The sequence below is a fragment of the Artemia franciscana genome, chromosome 8 (genome assembly GCF_032884065.1).
Source record: "Artemia franciscana chromosome 8, ASM3288406v1, whole genome shotgun sequence".
NCBI lineage: Eukaryota > Metazoa > Arthropoda > Branchiopoda > Anostraca > Artemiidae > Artemia > Artemia franciscana.
In genome coordinates this window covers 22,286,961-22,313,766 of record NC_088870.1, presented here as the reverse complement: position 1 = coordinate 22,313,766, position 26,806 = coordinate 22,286,961, and the positions used below count along the sequence as shown (strand labels likewise).

General features: G+C 33.3%; 1 protein-coding gene across 1 annotated transcript in view; it reads right to left on the bottom strand.

Annotated features, from left to right (window-relative positions):
• The window catches only part of LOC136030143 (pikachurin-like), a 108,315-nt gene that overhangs the window by 15,793 nt on the left and 65,716 nt on the right, over positions 1-26,806 (bottom strand). Inside the window, exons 7-11 of the mRNA XM_065708842.1 lie at positions 23,151-23,296; positions 19,415-19,632; positions 15,199-15,427; positions 4,061-4,323; positions 155-385 (exon numbers count right to left, since the gene is read on the bottom strand). Coding sequence (XP_065564914.1) covers positions 155-385; positions 4,061-4,323; positions 15,199-15,427; positions 19,415-19,632; positions 23,151-23,296 — 1,087 coding nt within the window. The remainder of the gene's footprint in view (positions 1-154; positions 386-4,060; positions 4,324-15,198; positions 15,428-19,414; positions 19,633-23,150; positions 23,297-26,806) is intronic.

Below are 26,806 nucleotides of genomic sequence, written 5' to 3'. Positions count from 1 at the left end.
TCTTTTACTATAGGCCCAATAACATACATTGAGTTAATCAACTTAAGTACGGGTTAAACTAAATGAATTTAGCAGGGCCAATAAAATAGAGAGTGGATTTTTTACCTCACAATTTTGATACACGAACAGTGCTAGGTTAAGTAATAGCTCATACCTTAGGATTTGTACATGGTGCCACCTTCCATCACTAACATCTGTCAAAACATCACTGATATCTGCCTCGTCTCGACCCAGGCTAAATCGAAAATGAATTTTCGATTTCTCAATTGTCAATGAGAAAAAATCGCTTAAGTACATTGAATGTTTTCTTCCTGCCCACAAAATAAGTCCATTAGGAGATTCTGTTCGAAAACTCAAGCTTAATGAAAGCTGACTTCCTCGAATTCTGTAATTAAAGAGCAACGCTTATCCAAATACTACTTATGCAAGACAGGGGTTGTATTATCTTGAATTGTCATGAATGGCATGTACTTTTCTGATTAATCCTTTGATAGCTCCAACGAATGAAAAAGGTAAAGCAAATAACGTACGCAAAAACATATTTTACATTGCAAATTACTGAACAAGCCTATGGCTTTCTCTCGTGTTGAATAAAATAAAATAAATAAAATTTGCAGTTTTTAACCTTCATTTGCCAAAAAACGAAATACCCTATTCCTAGTGTATTTTATTAATGTTATAACATTTCATTGATATTAGTAATGTTTCGTGTATACAAAACATAGGCGAAATATTCATGGGGGAGGAAGGATTTTTGGCTCTTTAGCCGGCCAACTTCTCTGGGGTGCACCTCTGACGGGGTTGCCTGAATAAACAAAGAATCTAAAAATGAGTTAAAATATTCCCAGTAAACATGAAAAAACGAAAAGTGTTTAGAAAAGAGAAATAAATACCATAAAAAAAGTGAACAAAAACTATAAGGACAGACTAAAAAATCGGAATACAAAATTTAAGATTTGGACAGAATAACATGGGAAAGAAAAACAAAACTTGGATAGCTTTAGTTTACGACTAGTGTTACCACATGCAGGAAATTCGCACTTTATAGTACTTTTTTCAGACTAGAGAGGGGTTCATCTTGAAAAACTAATAATTTGCACTTTTTTTCAGTAATATGTTATTTCACTTATTGTGAAAAATAGTCTACAGCTTCAAGTTACAATTAGCAATAAGACAGAAACTTTCTAAAGAGCTGATATCAGAACGGAAAAAACCAAACATTTACTCATTAAAGCTAGATTTTTGCTGAAAGAGACATAAATTTACCTAGAGGCCAAGCATAAACGAACAGAAATCGCAACGAGTAAGAAATTCACACCGACAATAAACAGAAATTAGCTCCTACAAAAGTGGAGCTTATCATCTCAAAATTTGCGAGGACAAAATAAAAACAAATAAAGTAGAACAACTGATGGTGAATGCCCAAAGAGATACTACTGTAACAAAGATGGGGCTTTAATTCAGACCCTTTATTTTATTTTAAATGGAAACTGAAAACTTGAGAACAACAGTTTAGCAGGGTCTCCGTGGTATAATGACATCAGACGAATCGAAGTATAATACCATCTCTGCTACGACAAAAAGTAGGTTATTAATTTTTTCCGACGTTGTTAACGTCTCTTTAAACATTCATACTGTTTTTAAAATTTGAGAATATACCACAATAAATATAGGTTTTGGGAAGGTTACAAAATTAAATTTCTATTTTTCCGACTTCAACGACATACACATAAGATAAAACCGCAAAAATAGTGAAGTATCTTGATTTTCTGTACAAACTAAAAGACCGTAACTAAATACCTTTTGGGAAGTAAAGATTGCTTTAGAAAAAAAACTATTATAGTTCGAAAAATGGAAGATTAACGAACGGTACAGAAATTCATTTTTTAGAAGTCTTAAAAATATATCTATGCTTGCTCCCTACGCTCCACATTCATACTTCAGACCTTTTTATTATTCACTTCATCTCATTATTCTAGATGTCTATTTTTTGTTTCAGTTTTATTTTACTATAGCAAATAAAGAATGTGATCATGTAGAAGTATGCTTAAAATCCAAGTTTCTTCGATTGTTGTATCAATCTTTTTTATCCCATGAAGTTCTCGATTATGTTTAGCTCAGCATCTCCATTTCCTGTCACTTCCGAGTAGATAATTCCCATTTTGTTAGAGATTGAGTAGCTTTTAGGAAAATTGCTCAATCGCTTCCTTCGAAAGAAGACGAAGAAATAAAAAGAACAATTCCATTTTAGCCTAGGTGAGGCAAGAGTCATCACGAAGTGTAAGCACAGATTTACACAAGGACTCGAAAATCCAATTTGGCATGTCAATGCTCGGTTTTGGGAAATTCAGTACTTCAACAGAGCCGTATGTCGCAACATTAGCACTGCCTAAGTAAAGAGCGAAGTCGAAACAGTGTATTATTCATTTATTTGTTGGTTTTCTTCGCCCAGGCACTAAGTATAGAAGAAACTGTCGTAGTAACTTTGGAAGAAGCTCATTCGATAGGAAATTGAAACTTCTTGTGTCCTTTTTAAGAGTCAAAACTGATTGGAGGAAAACCAGCCGTCTCTTACACCCATTTATCTCCCAAATACATCAAATCAAAATTTTAGATAGGCGTTTAGTTTACTCAAGTTGAAAGGTCCAATAACGATGTCCACCTTAAAGCATTCAGTTGAAATTTTTAGGACAAGTTGAGTGGGATGTTGCTACCTCTGCTACTATCACTACTATTATTACGACTTCTACTACTGAGACTAAGGTTAGGAAGGTGAAACTCTCAGGAAACGTTTAAGGGAATGTTGAACTAAATCAAAACACATTCTGTGTATGCAGGTTTTCAAAAGGGCGCATCAGCTATATCCCATGAAAAGTTTGGAGTATTAAGTTGAAACTTTCAGTGCATGTTGAGCCAGCCAAAAGGTACTATATGCATAATACTACTACTAACCCTTCTGAAGCCACTATTAATGCTACTACTAAGGCTAAAGATATTAAGAAGACACTTTCAGGAAATGTTAAGGGGTATGCTGAATTAAGTTGTAACACGCTAGGAGCAAGCAGGCTTTAAAAAAGCCGTATCAGCAGTTTCTCAAGAACGTATCAGCAGTTTCTCAAGAACGGTCAAGAGCGTTAAGTTGAAACTTTCAGGGTAAGTTCAGGGGTATGTTGAACTAGTAAAAATGCACTATATACGTACTATTATTACTGCTAGTAGTAGTAAATTGATACTGTCACGAATACTAAGATTACTGCTTCCGTTCTGATTATTGAACTAAACCAAAAGTGTGTAAGGGCATCCAGGCTTTCAAAATATCGTAGAAACAATGTCTTAGGAACAGAATAAGATTATCAAGTTTAGTTTTTCAGGGAAAATTTAAATCTGGACACATATTATCAAAAGATAATATGTGTCCAGATTTTTGAAAAGGCGTATATTATTGTAAATTGTTGATAAACATTTATCCAACCTGTAACCTGTAAGTCAAAATATGGCCAAAATATGATTCTTATAGAGAAAGAGCAAACAAATTAAAAATATTTTCTATTCACCAATGAAAAAGATTATGTTAACAAAAAAATGAACAGAAATTAATATTAAAAACTTTAAAAAAATAAATTTTGAATATTTTCTCTGTTTTAACTTTAATAGATACACAATATTAATACGCTTTCAGGATTAATAATTATATAGATACATATACATACAACGAAATCTATACTTCATTATTTTTTAGATAGGTACCATGGTATTTTGAAACGACAGAGGCTTTCATCCAATCTTTTGTCATTCCCATTTTCGAGGACTTTTTTGACAAAAAATGAAGTTTAACTACACAAATTTGTATTTACGTAAAAACTAACAAATTTTACAAATCCTTTTGAAAAACTTTAAGATTGACTAAAAAAACAAGTGAAATACCTTCAGTTTTTGAATATTCTTGAGTCTTGGCAGTTATTTAATAATTAGCTATTTACTTACTATTGCAATATTTTTTGGCTTAAGCTTTAATTTTATTATTTCGCACAAAAACGACAAAAACTATGTAGGAACTAACCTTTCAGTTATATCCTTGATCGTATAATGTAGATAACTTCGTCCAACAAACATTGGTACTCGGAATGAATCTTCATGCAGTTTATACTGACATTGTGATCCTCCCCAGCTAAGATGGCAGTCACATAAGAACTCTTCTTCTTGTGGCTTGCATTTTCCTCTATCTCCACAAGGATTGGATGCGCAAGGATGATTACAGTTTTCAATATTGACACCAGATAGTGCCGCAGCTACCATTGCCACATCAACATCGTTAATAGATAACTAAAAAAAGAAGCATAAATTGTGACAATCAAAGAGCATAAAAAAAAGTTTTCTCGAAGAAAAAATAATCGTCGCCATCTAACGTAATTCAGTAAAGTGAATTACAAAAATATCAGTTGGAAGTATTTAATTTTCTCTTTTTTAATTAGCTTTGCATTGACGTAAAGATAAAAGAACTAATTTTGTCTAAGGTATTATTTTGTCTAATTTTGTCATTGGTATTATTAAGTAGATTTTTTAAAACTAGCGGTGTTGTTCATGACAACATAGCTTTAGCTATTTAAAAATCAATAAAACAAATAAGCAAGAATTTGCCTCGTTTCACAACTTAATTGTTTATTTCATGCTAGTAGGATTTGAGCTTCCATTAATTCCATGCCAAAGCACCAAAGTTCCTTCTCAAATCAGTTTCCGGTAATCTACTGAAAAAGAACAGCGGATATCAAAGTAACAGTAAAACTAATGTCTTCTTGGTACAGGGCCTTAACAAACAGATCGAAAAGTTTATCATCTCAAAGACTGAACTTAAAAAATGCAGCTTTAAACTAATTTGGCCTATCTTCAAAAATAATTATCAGAGAAGAATATTTGTGCTTTCTACCCAGAGATAGTTTGTATAAACCTGATAACTTATCTTTCCTTTTCCTTTCATGAGAGCAGAAGCGGGACCGTCGAGACGGGGCAGGGGCAGGCCTGACACCCGAGGGTCTCAGTGTGAAATTGTTCTTATTTTCCAATGTTTAAATTTATTTTATAGTTCCAATTCTGAAAATATTGGATGGGTAAGAAGTTGGGGGGGGGGGGTGCGTGTGTTTAATGTATAAAAATACAAATAAATGTAGAATACTTAAATAATCTTTTTATACTCAAATGCAAAGTGATGTGAAAGATTCACTGTAACATTGCAAAGAGATTTGATTGTACTTAAAAGTTGGACACTTCGATCCCTTTTGTAAAATTACTACTCTTACTACTACTGTTACGCAACCTTCTCCTCAACTCCAATCTGATCAAAGCCTCCCTCTTTACACCGTTCAAAGATGTTTCAATTTCCATTAAATTCTTCTTTAAAACCTCTCCCCAATTCATTTCTTCTGTCTGGCCCTAAATGGTTGGCCGAACAGGACAATCTTTGGTATTCTGTCATCCTTCATCCACACAACGCCATCTCTAGTCATCTCAAAATTTATGCCACTATCACCCTAGAAAGCAGGACAGAAACAACTCCCCCCCCCGCTTGAACAGATACGTTAATAGTTGATAAATGTAGTGTCTGCTTGTCTAATACACATCTGTTCTCAATTTTTAGTAAACTTGTCTACCAGATCAAAAGTTTTTAATCTAGGATTCATTTTTTTACCGCTGGAGGTAAAAGTCCAGCCTCTTTATCACAAGGGTTGATTTATGATAGAGATGAGTCTTTCATGGTTTGGACCATTGGTATGAGTCTTTAAACTCAGCCACCATGAGTCTGGAGAGTTTATTGTTAAACAAATTCCTACGAAACATTTGAACTAAAAAGGCCAGGTGAGGCAGAAAACGCCTGGTTTTGCTGCGAGTCCAAGCATAATTAAATGAGTCTTATGCTACAGCTCTCGTAATGATTTCAACAATAGCTTTAAAATGTTTTTTGTCTCTTTTATACAAATGATTCTTGTTTTCAAGGCAAAACATTGTCTACTCCAGTAGTTGACAAAATAATGCGGTCTTCTCTTTACCATCTAAGAAAAACCCCTTATCTGTTCGGGATATACTTCATATCTTTTATATTTTTCAACGAAACCTAAAACAACTGGATGAGATCACCTTTCCCAATCTGTCGTTTCCCATTTGCTTTATATATATATATATATATATATATATATATATATATATATATATATATATATATATATATATATATATATATATATATATATATATATATATATATATATATATATATATATATATATATATATATATATATATATATATATATATATATATATAATATATATATATATATATATATATATATATATATATATGGACGGAATGGATAATATCCCATTTTTTTAATAGGGGTACTTACTTACTGAACACAACACTTTGTAGTTTGGTGTGAAAAATTAACATATATACGAACACTAAAAAAGAAGAAGAATTTAGGTTGATTTTACGGTTGACACAATTTATAATGGTATGAGATGATATTATTTCTTGAACTTTTGTTTGGAAATTCAAAAATATCTTGGCTAACGAAATACTTCAGAGAATCTTCAATTTTAGTGCTTTTGCTTTAAGCTACGTATATGTCTAATGTGTATTTTTAATCGTGCTAAAAATCATCTAATTCTAAAATTATTTTTTTTTATAGAGGGTTACGAACCCTATGTCCGATCAAAATTAAATCTTATCTTGTCAAAATAATTTCAAAATGTGGGTTTTAGACAGACTTTTAGCGCTATTTAAAGTATTTTAAACGTAAAATACAGGATTTTCTTAGTTTTCTCAGGGACCCTTCCGTTTTTTCTGGGCCTCGGCTTCCCATAAAAGGCCCAGATTTTCACATTCTATTTCTTGTACTAGCTCTTTTTTTACACTTTCGGACACTTTGAGAAGAAGCATTTTAAAATGGCATATTTATTAAATTCGTGATATTTCTGGGACTAGATAGCTGGCAATGATTAGATTCTAGCCTTCATCATAATACTGAAACAATGCAATTTGAACATGGTGGCCAACCATAATTTCCAAGAAAATATTCATATCCAACCTGTAAATGGTAAAATGGTCAAAATATGGCCAAAATATGATTCTTATAGAGAAAGAGCAAACAGATTAAAAATATTTTCTATTCATTTAGTTAAGTCCTCCGTTGATTAAAATTTTTATTGCGAACGCTTTTTGGATGCAAGCTATTCAGAAATTAACATAAACTGAACCTTATTGTTAGTGTAGGCTTACTCTGAATGGGAAACGTGCTAATGAATCCACTACATTGGTTGGTCTCAGGAAATTGACAAGTCAATCATTCCGAATGACCTTTTCTTATCTTTACATTAAGATTGCTTACACGTAGAGATAAAACTAAAAGTCTTTTCTGAACAGACCTATCTGTCATCCAGGCCATCAAACAGCTTTGATTATTCACAGAGGTCTGGGCAACTTATCTATATGTGTGCAACCACCCTGACAAAGGTTCACATTGACTAAGTAGGACTATAACACTGATCCACATTAAGTAGGCCTACGATAAGAATATAATTTTTTTTTTATTTGTGAACTATTCCTAACTCACCAATCAAAGACATTCTACCGGAATGGTTACACTATGCAACGGGAATATAAAACCACCCTTACACATGAACAATATTGGTGCGAGTCATCAATTGTAAATCTCATTTTTTTTTTCATAGCTTAGGATGTATGCGAAACTTGTGTTTTTTTTTAAATTAAGAATTACAAATACTTTATTTAAAGCAGTTTGAAATTGGCTCAATTCAAAACCATATGCTAATTTATTAAAAAGCCTGTGAGTCAGAAACGCATATTAAAAATAACAAAAACATTGAATATCTCTCAAGAAAAAGCACAGATATCTCATTTTCTACCCTATTCATTTCCATTTAACAACCTTTTTGGCATTGCTTAATCTCTATTCCTTTGTTTCGGTATTAGAGTCCTCAAAGTGAAAAAACCTATCTAAAAAGAAACATTAAAAAAAACATACTGCTGATAATCTTGTTATGATAAATAACATGTCATAACAAATATTTGTGTAAATAACATAAATATTAATAACATAAACAATTCCCAAACTATTCTCATTAAAGTTTATACAATTTTACCATTCTTAATAAAAAGTGTATGGAATTTTTCTCGTACATTGCAGATTATTCTAGGAAGGAGACTCGGTGACAAAAATCCCTTCACCGTTGCCTTTGGAGGACCAAATCCAAAACTGAACTTCATATAAAAGAAGATTCAACTTATGTTTGAGGGATTGAGGCAACGGGCCCTTGTGACAAGCATCCCAACTATTAGATCCTCCTGTATGTGAATACGCTTTACCTCTATTATAACGATTCAGCTTAACATTGGTTACTTTACTTACGCATCGTTATTGCACTGCCCCAGATTCCCTGCCTAGAAGAACAAAGGCATCTGCACCTCTTGAAAGTAAACCATGGAGCTGAGCCATCCCCCCTCCCAGATTTGAAAATGATATATTCTAAATCATTTATGCTCGTTTTCCTGTTTTACACATTTTAGAGCATTTTTACGCAAAAAATGGGTTGCCACTTGGTTCCTCTCTTCTTTAACCCCCCCCCCGGATGATAGCATGTTTACAAGAGCAGAATACGGTACTACTACTGCTTTAGCATTTACTTTGCTTTAGCATAATTACCTTTCAGCTTTTCTGATGATTCAACAATCTCTTCTCTGTTTTACTTATTTTTACTTCTTATTATTTTTTGTTATGGCCCTGCTTTTCCTTAGACACTTTCTTCAGACACTTTTCATATCATAGACCCAACAAAATAAATTATTTAGAGGATGAAGGCCGGTATAAATATTTCTATAAATTCTTCCCTTGTCTTCTAGAACAGACATTGGCAAAATTTAAAGTTATTTCTTTAGATTAAGTGTTTACATACTAATTATTCCCAGTCTATAGGCTGGGAGCCATTAGAAATGCATATGAGAGCAACAGGGCTGATAGTTTCATATTGATTTTTCAATCCCCACAAGATTTAAGGTTTCCCTCTTGGTAATAACGTGCTGAGAAACAATACAGATGCTTTAAAGAGATACTGAATAATTTTTTCCAACAGTTTTGAAATAAACAAAAGCGTTTAGAGAATATTGAGTGGTAGGTTTGTATTTTTTGTATGATTCTCACGAAGCTGACAAACTAGGCGTTACCCAAATCCAATAATAGAAGACTTGATGAAAATTAAATTTCCTATAGCGATATCTTTTGCTGTGCTTTAATAGAGATTGAGTAACAGGCGTGGGGTTACAAAAACATTTTCTAGGGGGAGAGGACAAGTAAAATGTTACCAAGGGGTGGGACTAAGATTAAAAACAAAAGTAAGCTAAAGAGCGGTTAGCCGGTGGAATACGAAATAGTAAATTCCATGTGTTGTATTGTTTTCACGGTACTTTTGCAGCTACGGCTCATCTTAAGGAGCTGATATGAACTCTAAGCAGAAACTGAACTTATACGAAATGTTCAACGGAGAGAGCGGTAAAACAGGATTCCGAGTGTCTGGTGCAGTCTAAATTATTATGGTACCGGTTGATCAATTAATATCGACAAAGTTGGAATGATAACTGTAGGCGACGAATTTTAACACATTTTTTGGGGGGGAGGGGGTAAGAAGCTCTGATTGGATGACTGATTAGCTTTGTCGACTTTGTATTTGTTTAGTAGAAGAGGAACTCAAACTGGCAAAGGAGAACTACTTTCCGATGTTAACGAAAAGTAATCTTATCATATTAGTTAGAATGATTCCTCTAGTTCATTTTTAGAACACTTAATGTTCCTCCTTTATATTATCTTGATATTTTTTTTTATATATACAATTTTTTCCGTTATATAACTCCATAAAACTTACGGCTCAACATACTTTCATGAAACCGGACTTTGCACCTCCAGCCCTGCCTCCTATACATTTAAGGTTGTGGGTAAATTCAAGACCAAATTCCCCGGTTCATACAATTAACATGCGCTAAAATTTCGTTTTGTCTCTTACAGAGATTACTTTTTTCCTACTTTTGTCTCCTCCTCGTTTACTGACTGAGTTGGATTGCTTCCAGGCTCTTAGAAACTAAAAAATGATATTTGCTCAACCATGGTATTTACGAAAATATTATTTCTCTGGGGGATTCAACAAGACAGAATCTCTATCTTCATTTTTTTCTTTGTTTTTGAATTTTTCGACCGTAAGATCATATCAGAGGGAGATATAAGTTATTAAGAGACATTAATGGCATTAATTAAATGAACAGTGCGATGAAATAAGAAAACTTATTTTTTCCAGTGAAATAATTATTTTGAAATTTGTATGAAAGAATGGGAACGAAATACTGGTAGCAAAGATATATGACAAGTTTATCAATAGAATAAATATTTTAAATCCGAAGTATTATAGCTATCATTGTTGAGAAACATCACATTCAGGAGTGGAAAAGGTGCTTTTAAAGACCTTTAAATCTAGTTCCAAAATCTGAAAAGAGAAAAAATAATAACGCTATTGTTACTTGGTTACAAGCATTTGAGTGGTGAATCTATGGTATTACAGAGCTTCCACAGGTTCAACGAGTCAAAAATAGGGACTTTTAGGAATTTTTTTTGGCCAGAAAAGGGTTCTTTAGGGGCCTTCCTGGCACAGAAAATGGGACCAATAGGGGCCTAGTCCATCTCTTGTTTACCGTACAGATGACACAATCAAAATAAGTCCGTTGATTTTTGAATTAAAATCGAATAGTTGTGGGCATCAAGCCAAGGTTAATTGTAGAAAAAGCCAAGACAGATAGTCAAATTGAAAGAGAGGTAAATCTGGCATTAATCCCCCTTATTAGGATTGTATACTAATGATGTTAGTTTATTTGTTCATAGATATGTCTATCTATTATCCGTCCATCCGTCATTCCTAGGACAGAAGAACTAAGGTAGATAGCCATAGAGCTAAGACAGTCATAGAACCTATTTTTTTTTCCAATTGCTTCGTTAAATGCCATAAGTAAACGGCGGGAGTAAGTATACCTCTTATATTAAACCAATACTTGTTTGTTATTTGGTAACTCGATATTCAAACCGATCTCTCATAAATCTGAAACCTGGACGGTCGGCAAGGCAATATCATCATTTTCTGGAAAGACAAGGGTAATAATGAGACGATCCGACCTTTTGACTTTCCATATGGATCTTCTCAGGTCTTTTTTTTCTTGATTTTTAACAAAGAAGGTACAAAAATTCGAAAAAGATACAAGTAACTACTTTGATTAATTACAAGAAAATCGTCACAAGCTTGCAACTTTTCAAAATCAAATGTTTGCTGTTGTTTGCTGTTTTTTCTGTATTTACTTTTGCTTCCTTTAGACCTTTAAAATTGTAGTTATCAGCAACTGCCTTTATTTCTACATCTAAATACCTGAGTTTTTCCAAAAGCTGCTGATTCCTTTTTCTGTTCGGTATGCTACAAAAGAGTACTATGTATCCAACAAAGTATGGGTGAGTTGAATTTGAATCAGGTATTTTTTATCAATGCTAATGTTAAGCAGATTTGTGGTTTCCTTAAACATTTTGTCGGTAGCTTGTTCTTTGTACTTGGCGGATCATTTTTTTTTTCTTATGACTTTCCAAAAGCCTCTATTCTTTGCTTGGTGAAAAAAAAAATCAGCAAAGGTTTACTTTTTTCTGCTTATTTTGCAAGTTTCCATCGTTTTCCTTCGTTTTTATTTAGCTCTCTCTGGTTCACGAGATAACTTTTGTAACTTGAAACGACAGTTTTGCTTCACAACCACGTTTGACTGATGATGGGGAGAGCACTTTACTGCATAAGAAAATAGCCTGTTGTGCCCTACTTGAAACAAAAGTTCGAGTGCAGGAATTGTACTCGAAACCTTAAACTTTGTAATCCAAACCCAGAGCAATTTACCAATAGGCTTTATATAAGCACGCCAATCTAATGTTATCTAAGTACTTTTATGATGTACGCCCTACCTGTCAAGGAGCTAATTCATTGAAGCATTATAGAACCGTTTTTTTTCGTTAGTTTCTTTCAGCTAAGCGTGAGACAAGACAAACAGAAGTGACGGAATAGAAAGAAAATATATAATTTGGGTTATATATTTACAAATTAGGGGAACGGGGTGTTGGTTAAGCAATTGGACAGTGTGAAGTTAGAAAACAATTCTTCCTTCACAATATGCAGAATAGTTGTACTTAAACATCAGGCATGCAGAACCGCTATGTTTTACCCCCCCCCCCACTGTGCAAATATACAGCACAAATTCGTATCTAAAGTATTATATTTTTATCTGAGTTTGGTATATTTCATTACGGCTGAGCATCAGCGAAACATATCAGAAGAACATTAGGTATGGCATATATCACACAAGCACCGGTACCTAAGGACATGGGAATGCAAAAATGGAGACGAAACGGTACTGTTATATTTATTGGTTTTGGAGAGTGGCTATAAATCTCTAATTAACGGTTTTCGAATATTGCGATTCAAGTGATGGGCTTTTCGATCTGAAGACGTTTTGAAATACGAAATTAAAGAACGCTACTTAACTGTCCAAAAATAAAAAAAAAAATCCCAGCGCTTAATTAATTTGAATCTACTGTACCAAAAGCTCTAATTAAAAGTACAGCTAGAGGCACTATTGCAATGGGGAAGCCACTCGTCCTGTGCCACATTCTTTGTCCGATTCTAACAATTATTTTCGTTCATGCTCATATTTATTCATTTTAATGTTGTGTAGTTACCTTGGATTGTTCGATAGTAGTCTGTGATGTTCCGTTTGTGTTTTTAACTCTGTCAATTAATGTTTTTTTTTATCAGGCAAGAAATTTGTACTTAAAAAAATGTATTAATAAAAATAAGACTAAAAAACCATCTTTGGAATGAAATAAAAAAATGTTTAAATGAAAATAATGAACAGTGAATCAGCAGCGGTGCGCTAGAACTAAAACAGTTTCTAGTCGTTTTTTTTGTATTTCTTCCTTTTTTTCCCTTTTTCTTGTTTTGCCATTTTTTTCTTAATTATTCTTTTTTCAACAACGGATTAGGATCAAAACAACGCTGATACTGAAAAAAAAACAATGAACAAGAAATTGTGAAAGAGTTGTCCTATAGATAAAATAATTGAAGTTTCAACTAACTAAGCTGTTGCAAACGAAAAGCTATAAGCCCCTTTTCAAATTGACTTTTAAGGCATAAGGCAAAATCACTCATTGAAAAAATAAAATTTCTTTTTTTTAACAGAGATTAATACAATTGGCGTTTCAATTCACTGATTCAACTAACATTTTGTCTATAAAGCGTTTATTGAAATCAGGACTTAAAGTGGTTTTCAGAAAAAGTGCATACTTCTAATAAAGTTTTATAACATCACTTTGAAAAAGTGCGTTAAAAGTTAGGTTTCCAAAACTCCAAGCTCCAAGAAAAGTAAAAATAAAATTGGAATTTAAAAACAGTCTCAGCATCTTTACCTCAGCGAAGTTCAATCAGGACTGATAAAAAAAATGAGGTGAAACAAGGCCATTCATTGAAGTGAAAGAAAAACAATCAAAAACATGCTTTTACTGGTAATTTTGCGTTTGAAAAGGCAAGGTTAGCTGCCAAAAAGGCAAGATTAGCAGTGACAGCGTGTTTTTGATTATTTTTCTTTCACTTCAATGAGTTGCCTTGTTTCACCTCAATTTATTTATCAGTTCTGGTTGAATTTTGCTGAAGTAAGGATGCTGAGACTGTTTTAAAATTCTAATTTTAGTTTTAATGGTTGTATATTATTTTAAGTCTCTTTTCTTTTATATATTTATGGTTTGCCGATGAAAACCCTTGAACATGGGTCGAAATATTCATTTCAATACAGAATTCCAATGTCTTGCAAAACTAATTCTTTATTGTTCTTCTTGTTGTTGATGTATATGATGGAAAGGTAAAGGATGGAAAGGTCTTCATCGCTGTAAACCCAATAAAGAACTTAAACCTGAACTTCAACTTGTCTAGATGCCTTAACATTAATTTGAAAAATTTTAAATTAAAAGGTCTAGAAATCCAAATAGTAAACTTAATCAGGATAAAACATCAGATCCAACACTTCAGTTCACTTTAAAACATAGCAACAAGGAAATAAGGCAAAATGTTATTCAGTATACCTCTTTACTTTGGCTATTTCTTCAAGTATAATATTAAGGACAAAGGTTTATGTAATTATTTTCTGTTGATAATAATAATTTCAAAGAGATTAAGTGAATAAATTTCAGGTTGAATCTTAGCAGAATTTACAGATTAGTCAGATTATAGTGGGATCATTAGTCGGCTTTTTTGAAAATCTTGTTGCGTCTTCTTTTAGTTATAAAGATATATATGAGCGGCTGATATCTTTTTTCAACAGTGAAAAAGAATTTCGGCCCTCTAATTAGTACTAAAAAGGATTCCTGGATATGGGATTGAAACACTTGTTGTTACTTATAAATATTTGTTATTGGTGCTTTTGTATTATGTCCCACTTACTCAAGTTTAGGCTGTGTAATACTTGAGATCAAACCAGATTCTTCGTTACTTTAGAAACAAATTTGGGCTATATATTTGCACATTAGGGGGTGGGGATGGGGCGATAAAAAGTATAGCGGGTCTGCATGCAAAGTATGTTAGGCACAATTATTCTGTACTATTTGAAGCAAGAATTGTTTTCAGGCCTCAAAAAGTCCAAATACTTTACCCCAAACCACAACCCCCCTACTGTGCAAATATATAGCCCAAATTATATATTTCTCATCTATTCTGTCACTTATCTTCGTAATGTCTCACGATAAGCTGAAAGAAACTAACAAAGAACCGGTTCGTTCTCGAGTTTTACAGAGCGTAAACATGGGTGAGTGGCATATAATACACAAGTAAACTGTTATTAATTATAACAGAGAGGCACTCATTTTATAAATTTTTAACTTCGCTCGCTTTTAATACTAAATCTCTTTTAATTTTTATATCCATGCTTATGCAGGGCTGTCAAAGGGCAATGCTGGGGCCCGAAAATAATTTTTTGGCAGCTCTTTAATTAAGCAACAAGCAGGATTCTTTACTTATATTTCATCACTAAAAGAAAGAGAAGTAATTTAGCCTTAAGTTATAGATATTGAAGAGTCACCTGTTGAATGCACCCAGAATATCCCTTTATTTCTTCAAGACCAGCATTTGGCAATAAATCAGATGGCAACCCTCCTACATACAACTGCTCTGTCAAGGTCATCTCCACGTAAGCACCACTTGTTTCGCCTTCGACATCTGGCTGGCCTCTTATACGTAAAATGGCTTGTTTTCCAGTTCGTAGAACTTTGATTGTATGCCATTCCTTCAAAGCTAATTGCATCGGACTCCTGGAAACAACGTTCATTATTAAGCTAATAAAGAAATGCTGGGAGTAGGTAAACATGAATGTTATGTTTGATCAAAGGGTGGGGCTTTATAATAAAATATAAGTATGCATTTACAAAATGAAATTCCTAATGGAAAATAGATCCTACTTTATATAAAAAAATGAAAGAAAATAATGTATTATTTAGTGAACTAAAGCAGATGACTAGCAATTCCTTTTGCTGTTACGTCTTGAGTAAACTGATATAGTTGAATGAAATCTTGGTGATACTTATTCTCTTACAGGGACATCACAGTGACAAAAATTAAAGGATTACCATCCCCCTAATGGTTCAAAATTTAGGCGAAGTATCCCATCAAGGGAAAGCTTTCAGTGGCAGATGATATAAATGGGGACTGTTACAATCACAGCCTCTTCCCTCCCAGAAACTATCCTAAGAAATCTTTCTATCGTCAAAGAAAAATTTGCATCAGGAAAACAAAAATTTGTATTCTATCGTCCTCGAAATATATTGCTTTAGAAAATCTGGAAAGTTGAAAAAAAACGGGAACCTAATTGCAGTCTCTTGGCTTTATCATTTCTTTTGAGTCTGTGGTAGGCCCATATCAGTACCTCAAAGCCTCAAAGTTTTGTTCTATCAGCTAGACAAAACTAGACAAAATCCGCTCTTATACACCTCTCTATTTATTATGGTACGATTCGACGTTTTATACCTTGAATCGGGATATTCTTTGAATTAATTAGAATGTAATGTCTCTAAGTATAATGTTAACATATTTAATGCAAATCTGAAGTCAATGGTCATGTCTAGATAGCTGGTTCTACTTCAGTCACCTAATACTGAATCTTAGCACAATGGAATTCAAAATTACAGGACGCTTAAGGAAGTTTTTGTGCAAAGTTTAAAATTCCGACAACAGTTTTCGCTGGTAATCGTAAAAATTTGGGCTTGACTGTTTTGTATTCAAAGTATTTATTATTTTGAATGCCATCAATTTTACTTGATTTTTCAATTTGTTCATTAGAAAATATTCTGTGTCAATAAAATTTTCCCGTTTTTCCTGAAACCTAATAAACGATTAAGATATCAGTTTTTTTGTGTTTTTTATGCGTTCTGTTCTGCTTGCTTTCTAGGCTTTTTTTGTTTATCTCGTATATCACTGCTCCGTTTGACTTGTTGAAGCGTTTTTTACATCTTTGTTTCTTTATTTTTTGTACTCCTTGACTTTGAAGAAAATAAACCAGCAAAGCCTGTTTTATTAAATTGTATTTTTTCATGACCTATTAAGTTTATCAAGCTTAATTATTATAATTTGTAGTATTTCCCGCATCTACCTTAATTGTTCTGACAACCTTACTGTTGTCCCTTATCAAGCTAATCCCATTATCAGTGAAACCTAAAAGATCGAAATTCTCTTTGCAGAAGCAAATTTGATTAATATTTAATATTTATGAATTGTTATGAATGAAATTTTCTAAGGCATTATTAATACCCATCCCACCTAAAGCAGTATTAACAGCCAAAAAAACTTTGTAAATTAGTATTAATACACAAACAAACGAACGAAAAATTGTTATTGAGCCTGTTGTAGTTGTAGCTAAGATTGTGCTAAGATTCGGTATAAGGTGATTGAAGTAGAACAACTATCTAGACATGACCAGTGACTTTTCATGACCGATTAAGTTTATCAAGCTTAATTATTATAATTTGTTCCCGCATCTACCTTAATTGTTCTGACCAATCCTTACAGTTCTTCCTTCATCAAGCTAATCCCATTATCAGTAAAACCTAAAAGATCGAAATTCTCTTTGCAGAAGCAACTTTGATTAATAATTGATATTTATGAATTGCTTAATGATAATTTTGGCTTATCTTCTAAAGCATTATTAATACCCATCCAACCTAAAGCAGTATTAACAGCCAAAAAAAACTTTGTAAAGTAGTATTAATACGCAAACAAACGAAAGAAAAATTGTTATTGAGCCTGTTGTAGTTGTAGCCTTCTCCTCTATTCAATACTCCGTTTTGTATCTCAGCTCTCTCTATCTCTCTCTCTTGCAATCTTTCCCCTCTTATTTCCATTTTCTGAAGCATCCCTTTATTTCTAATAATTGAATATATTTGTTTTTTCCAGCCCTCTATGCTCGGCTCTCTATTGAAAATGCAAGTTAATCTTAATTTTTTTTTATGCAAATAAAACATCTATCCATCTACCTAGCGTTTTAAGCTCTATGGAAATTTCTAAAAAGATTCACAAGGACGTACTTTATAGGAGTTGGAAGTCAAAAGCAAAACTTTAAATAATCGATATGCAAAAAAAAATTAAATTATCAGATTTTCCTTCTACAAAAAAAATTAATCTATATTTTAGTTTATTTTTTCAGCTTATTCTATTTGCCAGGATGAAAATGAATCGAAAATCAGGCATTAGTACAAATAATATAAGAGGATAAGAGATATTGATCAGACACATGAAAGGAATGAATGAATTTTGCCTTCTGAAAGAACTCGAGCTAATAAGGGAAAACATTCATGAAGAAAAGAGGGAGCAAACTTTGACAAAAGAGACATCTTGAATACAACCAAATTAAAAACGTACATATTCTCCCTTTTTTTCTATAAAGAGTCTTAAATAAGAATACTATTCTCAACCCAGCTTGCTATCAAATAAATATTTTAAGAAAGCAAGTTTTTTCTTAAACGGAAGAGTAGAGCGGCCATGAAGTTTAAAATGAAAAGAATTATCCCATACACGACGAGGTTATCACTACCTAAGCTCCCTAACCTAAGCTACCTAAGCTAAATGGAGCATATTGCATAAAGAGCAATGTGTTTAGGGGAGGTAGCCCGTCATATACTGGATTTTATTTATTTTAGTCATGCCAGTTTTAAGATCATTTTTTAGAGTTTCCTAAAACTTTAAGGGGGTTCTGCCCCCTCAAAACCAACTTCTTACTATAGATTAACTTTTACAGAGAAATTCATAAAAATTGAAGTGACACCTAATTTAGTCTGCTCGCCAAATAATTTCAGGGATGTAAAATGGAAAAAAGGACTTTTAAGATCATAGTTCCAAAATTTCAATGGATAACAGAATCGGACTATATAGTTGTAACAAGAGCAATATTGTCCGTGGGCCCCCTTCAACCCCTGTGCAGGTAAGAATGCAAAATTACATCTTCACTGCCAACAAAAAATATGTTTTTTTTAGGAGGTTATCCCCCCCCTCTCAGCATGCATATTACCAGGCTAGTCCAAATATATTCCTCGAGGGGTAGAATGTTAGGGATTAAGCTGGAACGAAGATAGAGTAGAGGGATTCCCCCCCATATTGATGTGAAAAATCCGTCAGCAATTAAGAGAATATGAGTCAGGGGCTCTTCCCCACAAAAAATTCAAGGCCCGTTTTGCTTAGTAATTTGCGTACAATTATACAATTCTATATAACTGTTCGAATTGCTTAATAAACCGCCTGCAAGAACCGACACTTGTGTTGACTGTATATACATATTTAGGGCCATATGTGCCAAACCATGGCAGTATGGTCTCTGTAATTAGAAAATTATATATGTAGCTTTTTGGTTATTTTAAACTAACTTATTGTCTAACCGTGTTATCACACGGTTTTCGCTCGAACGGATTTTGTTCGACTTCTTTTGATTCTGAGGCTCCCCACTTCCCCACACCTAGTTGGCGCCCCTGAGCTAGACTTCAATGGCAAGGCGTAATCACTATATACCAATGGTAATCTACTTCCTTTGATAAACTACCCTGATTGGTTCAAATTGGTGGTAGCTAGGAATTGATGTCTAGCTAAGCACACTTGGGAATGGATTTAACAAATTTTCGTATGAGATGAGGACTACAAGGGGATAGTATTAGGCTTTGAATCTGGTTGTAGTTAGCAAGGCATCATGATCAGGGCTTTCACAAAGCGTAAAAAACAGGCTTTTGTTAAGCCGATTTGTTTAAGGTAAAATCATATACCTTATTGAAAGTGGCCCATCTCCAAGATCCATGGTGAAAACTGCATATCCGTCTCTAATCCCAAGCGTTGCATAATCCCCAAGATAGGTGTTGCCAGTATACCATATCAAACCTGTTGGCTTTTTCGGTTTTATTGTGACTTGTATTTCAAAGTATAGCGCACCATGTTTCCCTAATGGTGTGTATTTCAAGAATGAAGATCCGTTGAAAGAAGGAACCTAGAAAATTAAAGCAAATATTGTATTTCCTTTCTCTCTTATAGAAGGCACGTACTTATTAGGGCTGCAGAAAAAACAGAGCATGTTCTCTGGATCATGGAATTTAAATAATGACTGAGGAGGACTTAAAAGGCCATTCTGCAAGGTTTTAAAATTGATTTTGAAGACACATCCAACAGCGCTGTTATACTACATCATAATAGCGGTTTCCTTCAGTTAGATTCCAAGACGATATATTTTTGTTTACTTCTGGACCTGAGCTTAATATGCGTACAAAAGCTGAGGAAAAATTTAATCAAAACCGGAAATTTCCTTGAAAGGAAAAATATTAATAAATAGATCATTGAAATATAGGGTTTCGAGGTCGGCTCTTACCAAATCACGATCATTTTTTATATTCGATTTTCAGTTTTGGCCTTTGCTCCCATCAAAGTGTGTTTTTTAATTAATTCCCGATGATTTTAATTTTGAAAATAATTAAAATAAATTATGTGAGACCTGAATAATAAACTTGAATACCACTATCTATGACACTTTGAAAGAGAGTAGATTAAAGAATCTGTTTCTATAGTGAAACTAGGGCTTATCAAACCCGCTTTATTATTATGTTTGTCTGATTAAGTCTATAGATTTTAGACCGTCAAATTGTTTCCATAGAGAATTTAAAGCTAAGTTTATTTACACAATAAATGTTTATACATTAAATTTAAAATATCATGGTCCATTGTAATATCACTACCATCAACAGTATATCCATTACAAACTTCTTAACAGCCAATTTCACCAAATTGGAATGTAAAACATTAATTTAAAGCTGAAATTTGCGAAGCCTTCCAGGTAATTATGGAGTTGAATATTTAGGAAGAACTTTACATAACGAAATTTTAAAACGGATTTTCCAAGAACAATTGAATACGAAACTTGAGAATTTAGAGTTGGGTAATGTAGAAGATATATGGATTAGATGGATATATTCTCAGTGAACAGTTTACCAAGTAGCAGAAGATGTCTTAAGGGGAAGATTTAGAAACGCAGCAAGGAATGATAATGAAAAGGTTGTACGCTTGGTAGAAGAGAGAAAGATTTTGCATAAAAGTTTGACAGTATAGCAGATAATACGAGAATTATGGAAACCAATTTACATATTGATATTTCACACACAGAAAAATAGTTTTTGAGTTTTCTTAGCTGGAAACTAACAAAGAATGAACTACAGTTTTGAAATTGCTCACTACTAGGACTGGCGCCCAAAAAAAGAAACAGCAGTGACGTAATGGCTAAAAATGACTTTTTTTTTTCTGAGAGGGGGATTAAAAGAAGTGAATGAAAACCTCCAGTTCAAGTATTTTTTACCTTGACGATCCAGTATTGGGGTTTTTGTTTTAATTTTTCATTAGATATCAGCCATTAAAGTTATCTTACGATTTCTTGTGAATCTAGAAAATGTATAAAATTTCGGTCCCCAAAGAAATAAAGGATTTTTTCCCCCACTTAGGGATTGCCATACAAAAATAGTTCTGAAATGCTTTCCCTTCTCGTATCTGAGGTACAGAACCCTGGTGACATGAAAAAAAAGCAACTGCACTACTGCTTCGCAACACAATAGACAATCGACCACAAGGCTAATCACGACAACATTACTTATAAATTCTAACTGTTTCTCAATATGTACACAGCTCCCACTTGTCGTATTCTTAGGGAACTATAATCATACGAAAATTTGACCTTTAAAACGCCGATTTTGAAGCAATTAAAAAAAAAATACATATATAAAGTCTTAAGTATATAGCCTACTAAAGCAAAAAAAATGAACAGCATTACGCGATAAAATATTAGAAACAATAGCAAGAATGACCAAGCTTACTTTCCACTTGTCTTGCTTTCTTTTTTTCTCAAAATTGTGATTCATGTAAAAAAATTGTATTTTAATTTAATCTTATACAGGGCTTTATTCTTGAAGTGACTACTTCGATTATTCTAAAATTCATTGGTAAAATGTGTCAATAACCATTCCCAGTTCATTTTTGCTAATTTCTTTTTTTTTCTAGTATAGATTACTAACGAATAATGAAGTTATTTCCATGGAAACTAAATAAACAAATGATGGAAATACAAACGCCGAGGAAATACTTTTCTCATAAAAAGCTCTTCTATCCATATGTTATTCCACATGGAATTTGGTATATCAACGTTTTAACATACCTGGCAAAAACAAAAAAGTAATAATTTACTTGTGCATACGAGAGAAAGCTTATGAAAGCTTGTATGGATAGAAATTTTAACTTCTAATGTGATGCATGCTATATAAGAGATAATGGTAAAATAACTAGCTTCTGGTGACGTGATCACTGTAAATCAAACCATTGATTGCAATAAATAGTAAGCAAAGAGGGGCCTTTACCTGCAGTAACCGTAGTCCTAAAAACAGAAGTTTTAAAAAGGATATACAAGTACAAGCAAAAGAATATACTTCTTTACGTTGATTCCAAGTGTTATATAAAGTTATCAGTCAACAGCTATTTTTGATAAGTTTTGACAATTTTTGGAAAGAGAGTAAAATTTATGGGTTTTGAAGAAAGTGACATCCTCAATTGAACATGTCTGAGAGCTACAATGATTCTCTTATATGCCAAAGAATTTGGATTTTCTTAAGAAGGCCGGTCGCAGACAATTGTTTGCTGGTTCTGTTTTATTCTTTTCTTTTTTTTTTGATGGGATTTATCAAACCAGTAGACATATAAATTTGAGGAAGGGCTCATTCAAACAAAAATTATGAGATCTAGTCTTGTTTTAAACAATGAACACACCAGACCATCAAACAATGCTTTAATTTACATAATAGAATATAATGTCATAATATGATGGTGACTGCGACCCCAATCAAACCCTCATTCTCAACACGTAAGTTCAGCTTTTTATCAAATTGCTTTGATATTTAAGAACTAACGTTTCCTGTTTGAAAATACCGTTTCTACAATAAGAAGGGCATCTTCATCCCTTCAGTACCATCATTATGCACTTAGTCTAAATATATTCCTCTTATTGATGATACGTCGAAGATTGAATCCTCCTCCATGTTTCTATGAAGACCCTCTTATGGAAAGTTTCTAAGTTTGGTCAGAAAGAAAACAAGTCCCTTTGAAGTTTAGGTTATAGCACCACCTCTCCACTAACAATTGTTGAACAACCACACAATAGAGTACGACTGTTAGTACCTTGTTATTTTTGCTGTAAATAGGGAGTGAGTGGTCCTAATAGTTAATTAAGGTCTAACAAAAAGGGTCGATAGCAAAGTATACGTCAATAGATTGAATTTTATTGTGATTTTAAATACCTAAAAGTCATTAAGTTTCAAATTACCCACCAAAAACTACGAGTCTGAGATATTTTGTCACAAGTACAAGTAGCAGTACTCAGTTGAATAAAAAAGTATCAGATAGAATTAACGCCTTTGATAATTTTTGCGAGGCCATTCGACCATTTACAAATTTATCTCTTGAATGAAGAAAATAACATACTTGCAGATCAACTTGAGTTTCACACAATTCTCCTGAGTATCCCAATGGACACAAACATGTAGCTATGTCCCTGGAATGGATTGATTCGACACACTGTCCACCATGCAAGCAGGGAGCATGATTGCAAAGGTCTGAGGAACACGGTTCTGAAAATAAAATAATAGAATTTTTTATTGTCAAAGATATTCACTAATATTTGAGAGCTCTTATAAAAGTGAAATAGTAATTAAAAGAAATCCTAAGGACTAGTTACGTAATTTAGCTCGGTAATTCAAATGGCTTTATTTTTTTTAACTGATGAGTATACGTCACACTCCTATGACAAACACTTTATACTGATTGGTCCGGTACTTTCCTTTTTCTAGCATCCCATTTGCCCAAAATCTAGCAAGAAATATTTCTTTTAATATAGTCTTGAAGACATATCAAATCTCCTTTTTCTTATGCTCCTGGGGGGGTGTATACAGAGTAGCAACTTTAAGTACTTAAGAAGGATCAATTTTAGTTACTCGACTGATAAGTATTGCCAAATTTCAACGCGTTTTAACAAGCGATTTACAATCCATTTTACCACCAATTCATTTGTCCATCCTATTTATTTTTTATCCTATTTGGTCCTGTTCCAATTTTAACAACTTATTTATTTTAATAAAATTTGTCTTCCCCTCCCCCTTCTTTCTTCCCTCTTTCTTTCTCCTATTTTACTCATTGCTTCTTCCCTTATAGTTTGGCTTAAAACCTATTTGTCCCTTCTTTATTTATCGTCCTGAGTAAGTTTTCCTTTCAATTTTTTCATCATTTGTTTCGAACTATCGGTGCACTGAACACGTTTTTAAGTTTATTTTGTTGATTCAATTTTTCCATGATTTTCTCCTTATTTTCGCTCTTTCTTTTACCTAAAATGAAAGTTCCGAAATATTCATATTTTCAACACCAAAAATAGATTGTTACTGTGTTTCCACTCTTCTACAAAATGTAGTCTATGTCTTGTAGCTTCATATTTTACAGCTTAATTCAGACAAGTCACCCCATCTCTCTTTATTTTCTCTCACTCTGCTGTTTCATTACTTTCATCTACGAAATCTTTATCTTCAGTCTCAACCATTAAACCTCCTTTCTATATGAAGTATTTCATTAATTTCTCACTTCTATCGTCTTTTAAAGGAAAACTTCTTGTTGAACCAGCGTCAACTTGGAAATAGTCCAAGTTCTGGGAATATTTATTGTTTACCTTGAAAAGAAGTAACTTCACCCGGTTGTTTTACGATTATTCTCTCGCTTTATTTTCTCCTCAAAGTCCTTCGAGTGGTTATTCCGCCAATTTTTTCATCCTTTTCTGAATTGACTTGACTCTTGTTCAAAGGGAATAGAGGACATAGTTACACTCAACAGTATTTACTCTGGGTATCTAGAAAAGCTCTTTCGCACTGAATAAATAAAACATGCTTCAAAAGTTAAATATTCTTGGAGAATCAAGAGTGTCAATATGCTGTCATGGAAAGTTTGTCAGCTGAGGAATTAAGGAACTAGGGCTAAGAAATATTTCGTAGCCATTGTTAAAAAGTTGACATCAGTCGTTCTAACTTGAATGTCCTGTACTCCAGAGAAGCAGTTATTTAGGCACTCCATCTCAAATTATTACAGAATTAGACTAAACAAAGCTCAAGATTTGACACATTCATACTTGCAATTCGAATCAACTACGCAAGATGAAGGGGGAGAGGGCTTTTCAAAAATGTTATATTCAAACATATTCTTACAATTTCTGCATAGTTTGTTCGTTTTACCTTATCTGTCAAATTTTGATCTCCAAAAATGGGACAACCTCCCAAAATAAGTCCCCATGTGCGTGGCTGATTAATACACATTACAATTATGACTATACATACCCTACTGTATCCCTTTCTGGAAATTCTTGGAAAAATAGGATTATGTCAATTGGTTTCATTTTGCCAAGTGTTTATTCTCTTTAACTCCCAGACTCTTAACTTTAGGCTCATTAAGTATTATAATGTTATTGAAACAGAATCAATCATACAATAATCAGAAGCAACGCTATAGCGTTGCCTATAAAAAAAAGGCCATAAGGCTTCAATGTTGTTGTTTTTTCCAGAGGCATTTCATAAGGCTACTTAAAGAAACAGACCCATTGAATCTAGAATTGAATAGGCACAGGCTAGGTGAATATAAGAAATTAAGGTTAGATGACAATATGGTTAAAAGAGTTAAAAAGAGAGAGAGGCAAATGGAGATTAATAAAGATATGAAGAGAGCTAATAATGTGAATAACCCTAGTGAGTTTTGGTTAGTAGTTAAATGTTCAATCAAGGGCTGGGAATAAGAGTAAATGTCCCACCAGTTGAGTCGTTGCCAGATTATTGTTGAAAATAGGGCCACAGAATATATCAGGGTGAAGGAGTCAAATGGATCAGAGGATAGAGAGTTAGGTCTAGGGACGGTAAGATACCCCTTAAGACAGAATGATTATGATATATTTAGGCCTGTATCTCAAAAAAAAAAGTTTGGGATCAGTTGAAAAAGATGAATAATATTCCTCGTCCAGGAACAGATGGTATGTCCACAAAGGCGCTGAGGTTAGGAAGGACAACTTTAATATCCATTTTGGCCGCTATTTTCCTGTTCGTAGTAGAGCAAGCTTGCTGGCCTCGCTCATGGGACACTTCGGTAGCAGTGCCTTTTTTTTAAGAAACGTACTAAGAAACTTTAAAACTTTAGGTTTATCTTTATGGGGAATGAGGTAATTATAATATTTTGTAAGGTTCTAGAATTTAGGCTAAGAGATTGGTTAGATAAGGAGGAAATAATTAGCCCAGTCAGCTGGGATTCAGATCGGCGTTTAGCACTGTTGACTATATTTTTACTTTGTAGATATAGAGAAGGAAATATACTAAAGGAAAAAATTTGCCTATTCCTAGCATTTTTAGACCTAAAAATTGCTTTTGACTCTGTAAATAAGAGGTTGTTAATTGAAGAAATGTTAGAAATAGGCTTGCCGCCTTGTTTTGTAGCGATAATAGCATATTTGTATCGGAGGCTGAAGTTTGTTGTGAAGGCTAGGGGAAAATTTTCTAGGCTGGTTACGTCTCATGTGGGTGTGAAACAAGGATGTACTTTATCTCCTAAGCTTTTCTCCTTGTTTGTTAATGATTTAGATAGTTTTATGAAAAGTGATGGAGCCCCATATGTATCTTTGGATTGGTTTAGGTTATCAAGTATGTTATTTGCGGATGATATAGCTCCAGTGGCTGATAGAGAAAATCTTCAGAAGCAATTAGATGTAATAAAAGATCATTAAAAAAAAGGATTTAGCGTTAAATACTAAAAAGTCAGTAGTGTTAGTATTTAGGAGTAAATGGGGAATTGATTTTTATTTTGGAGGAACGAGGTTAAAGAAAAATTTGTTTTTTTGGGTGTTAAGTTTAACGCGTTAAAGGGTCTAGGTATGTAGAAGATTATAATTTAAGGGGTAATAGGTAAGTAAGTATGCTTTTGAGAAGTAATTTAGGCCAGTCAGCTGACGAGAGGATCCATAAAAGAGTGTTCCAGACAAAAGTAGCTTCTAGTCTACATTGGGGGTCAGAGGTGTGGGGTTTTGCTAAAGCAGTTAAGCTAGAAGTAGTTCAGCTAAGATATTT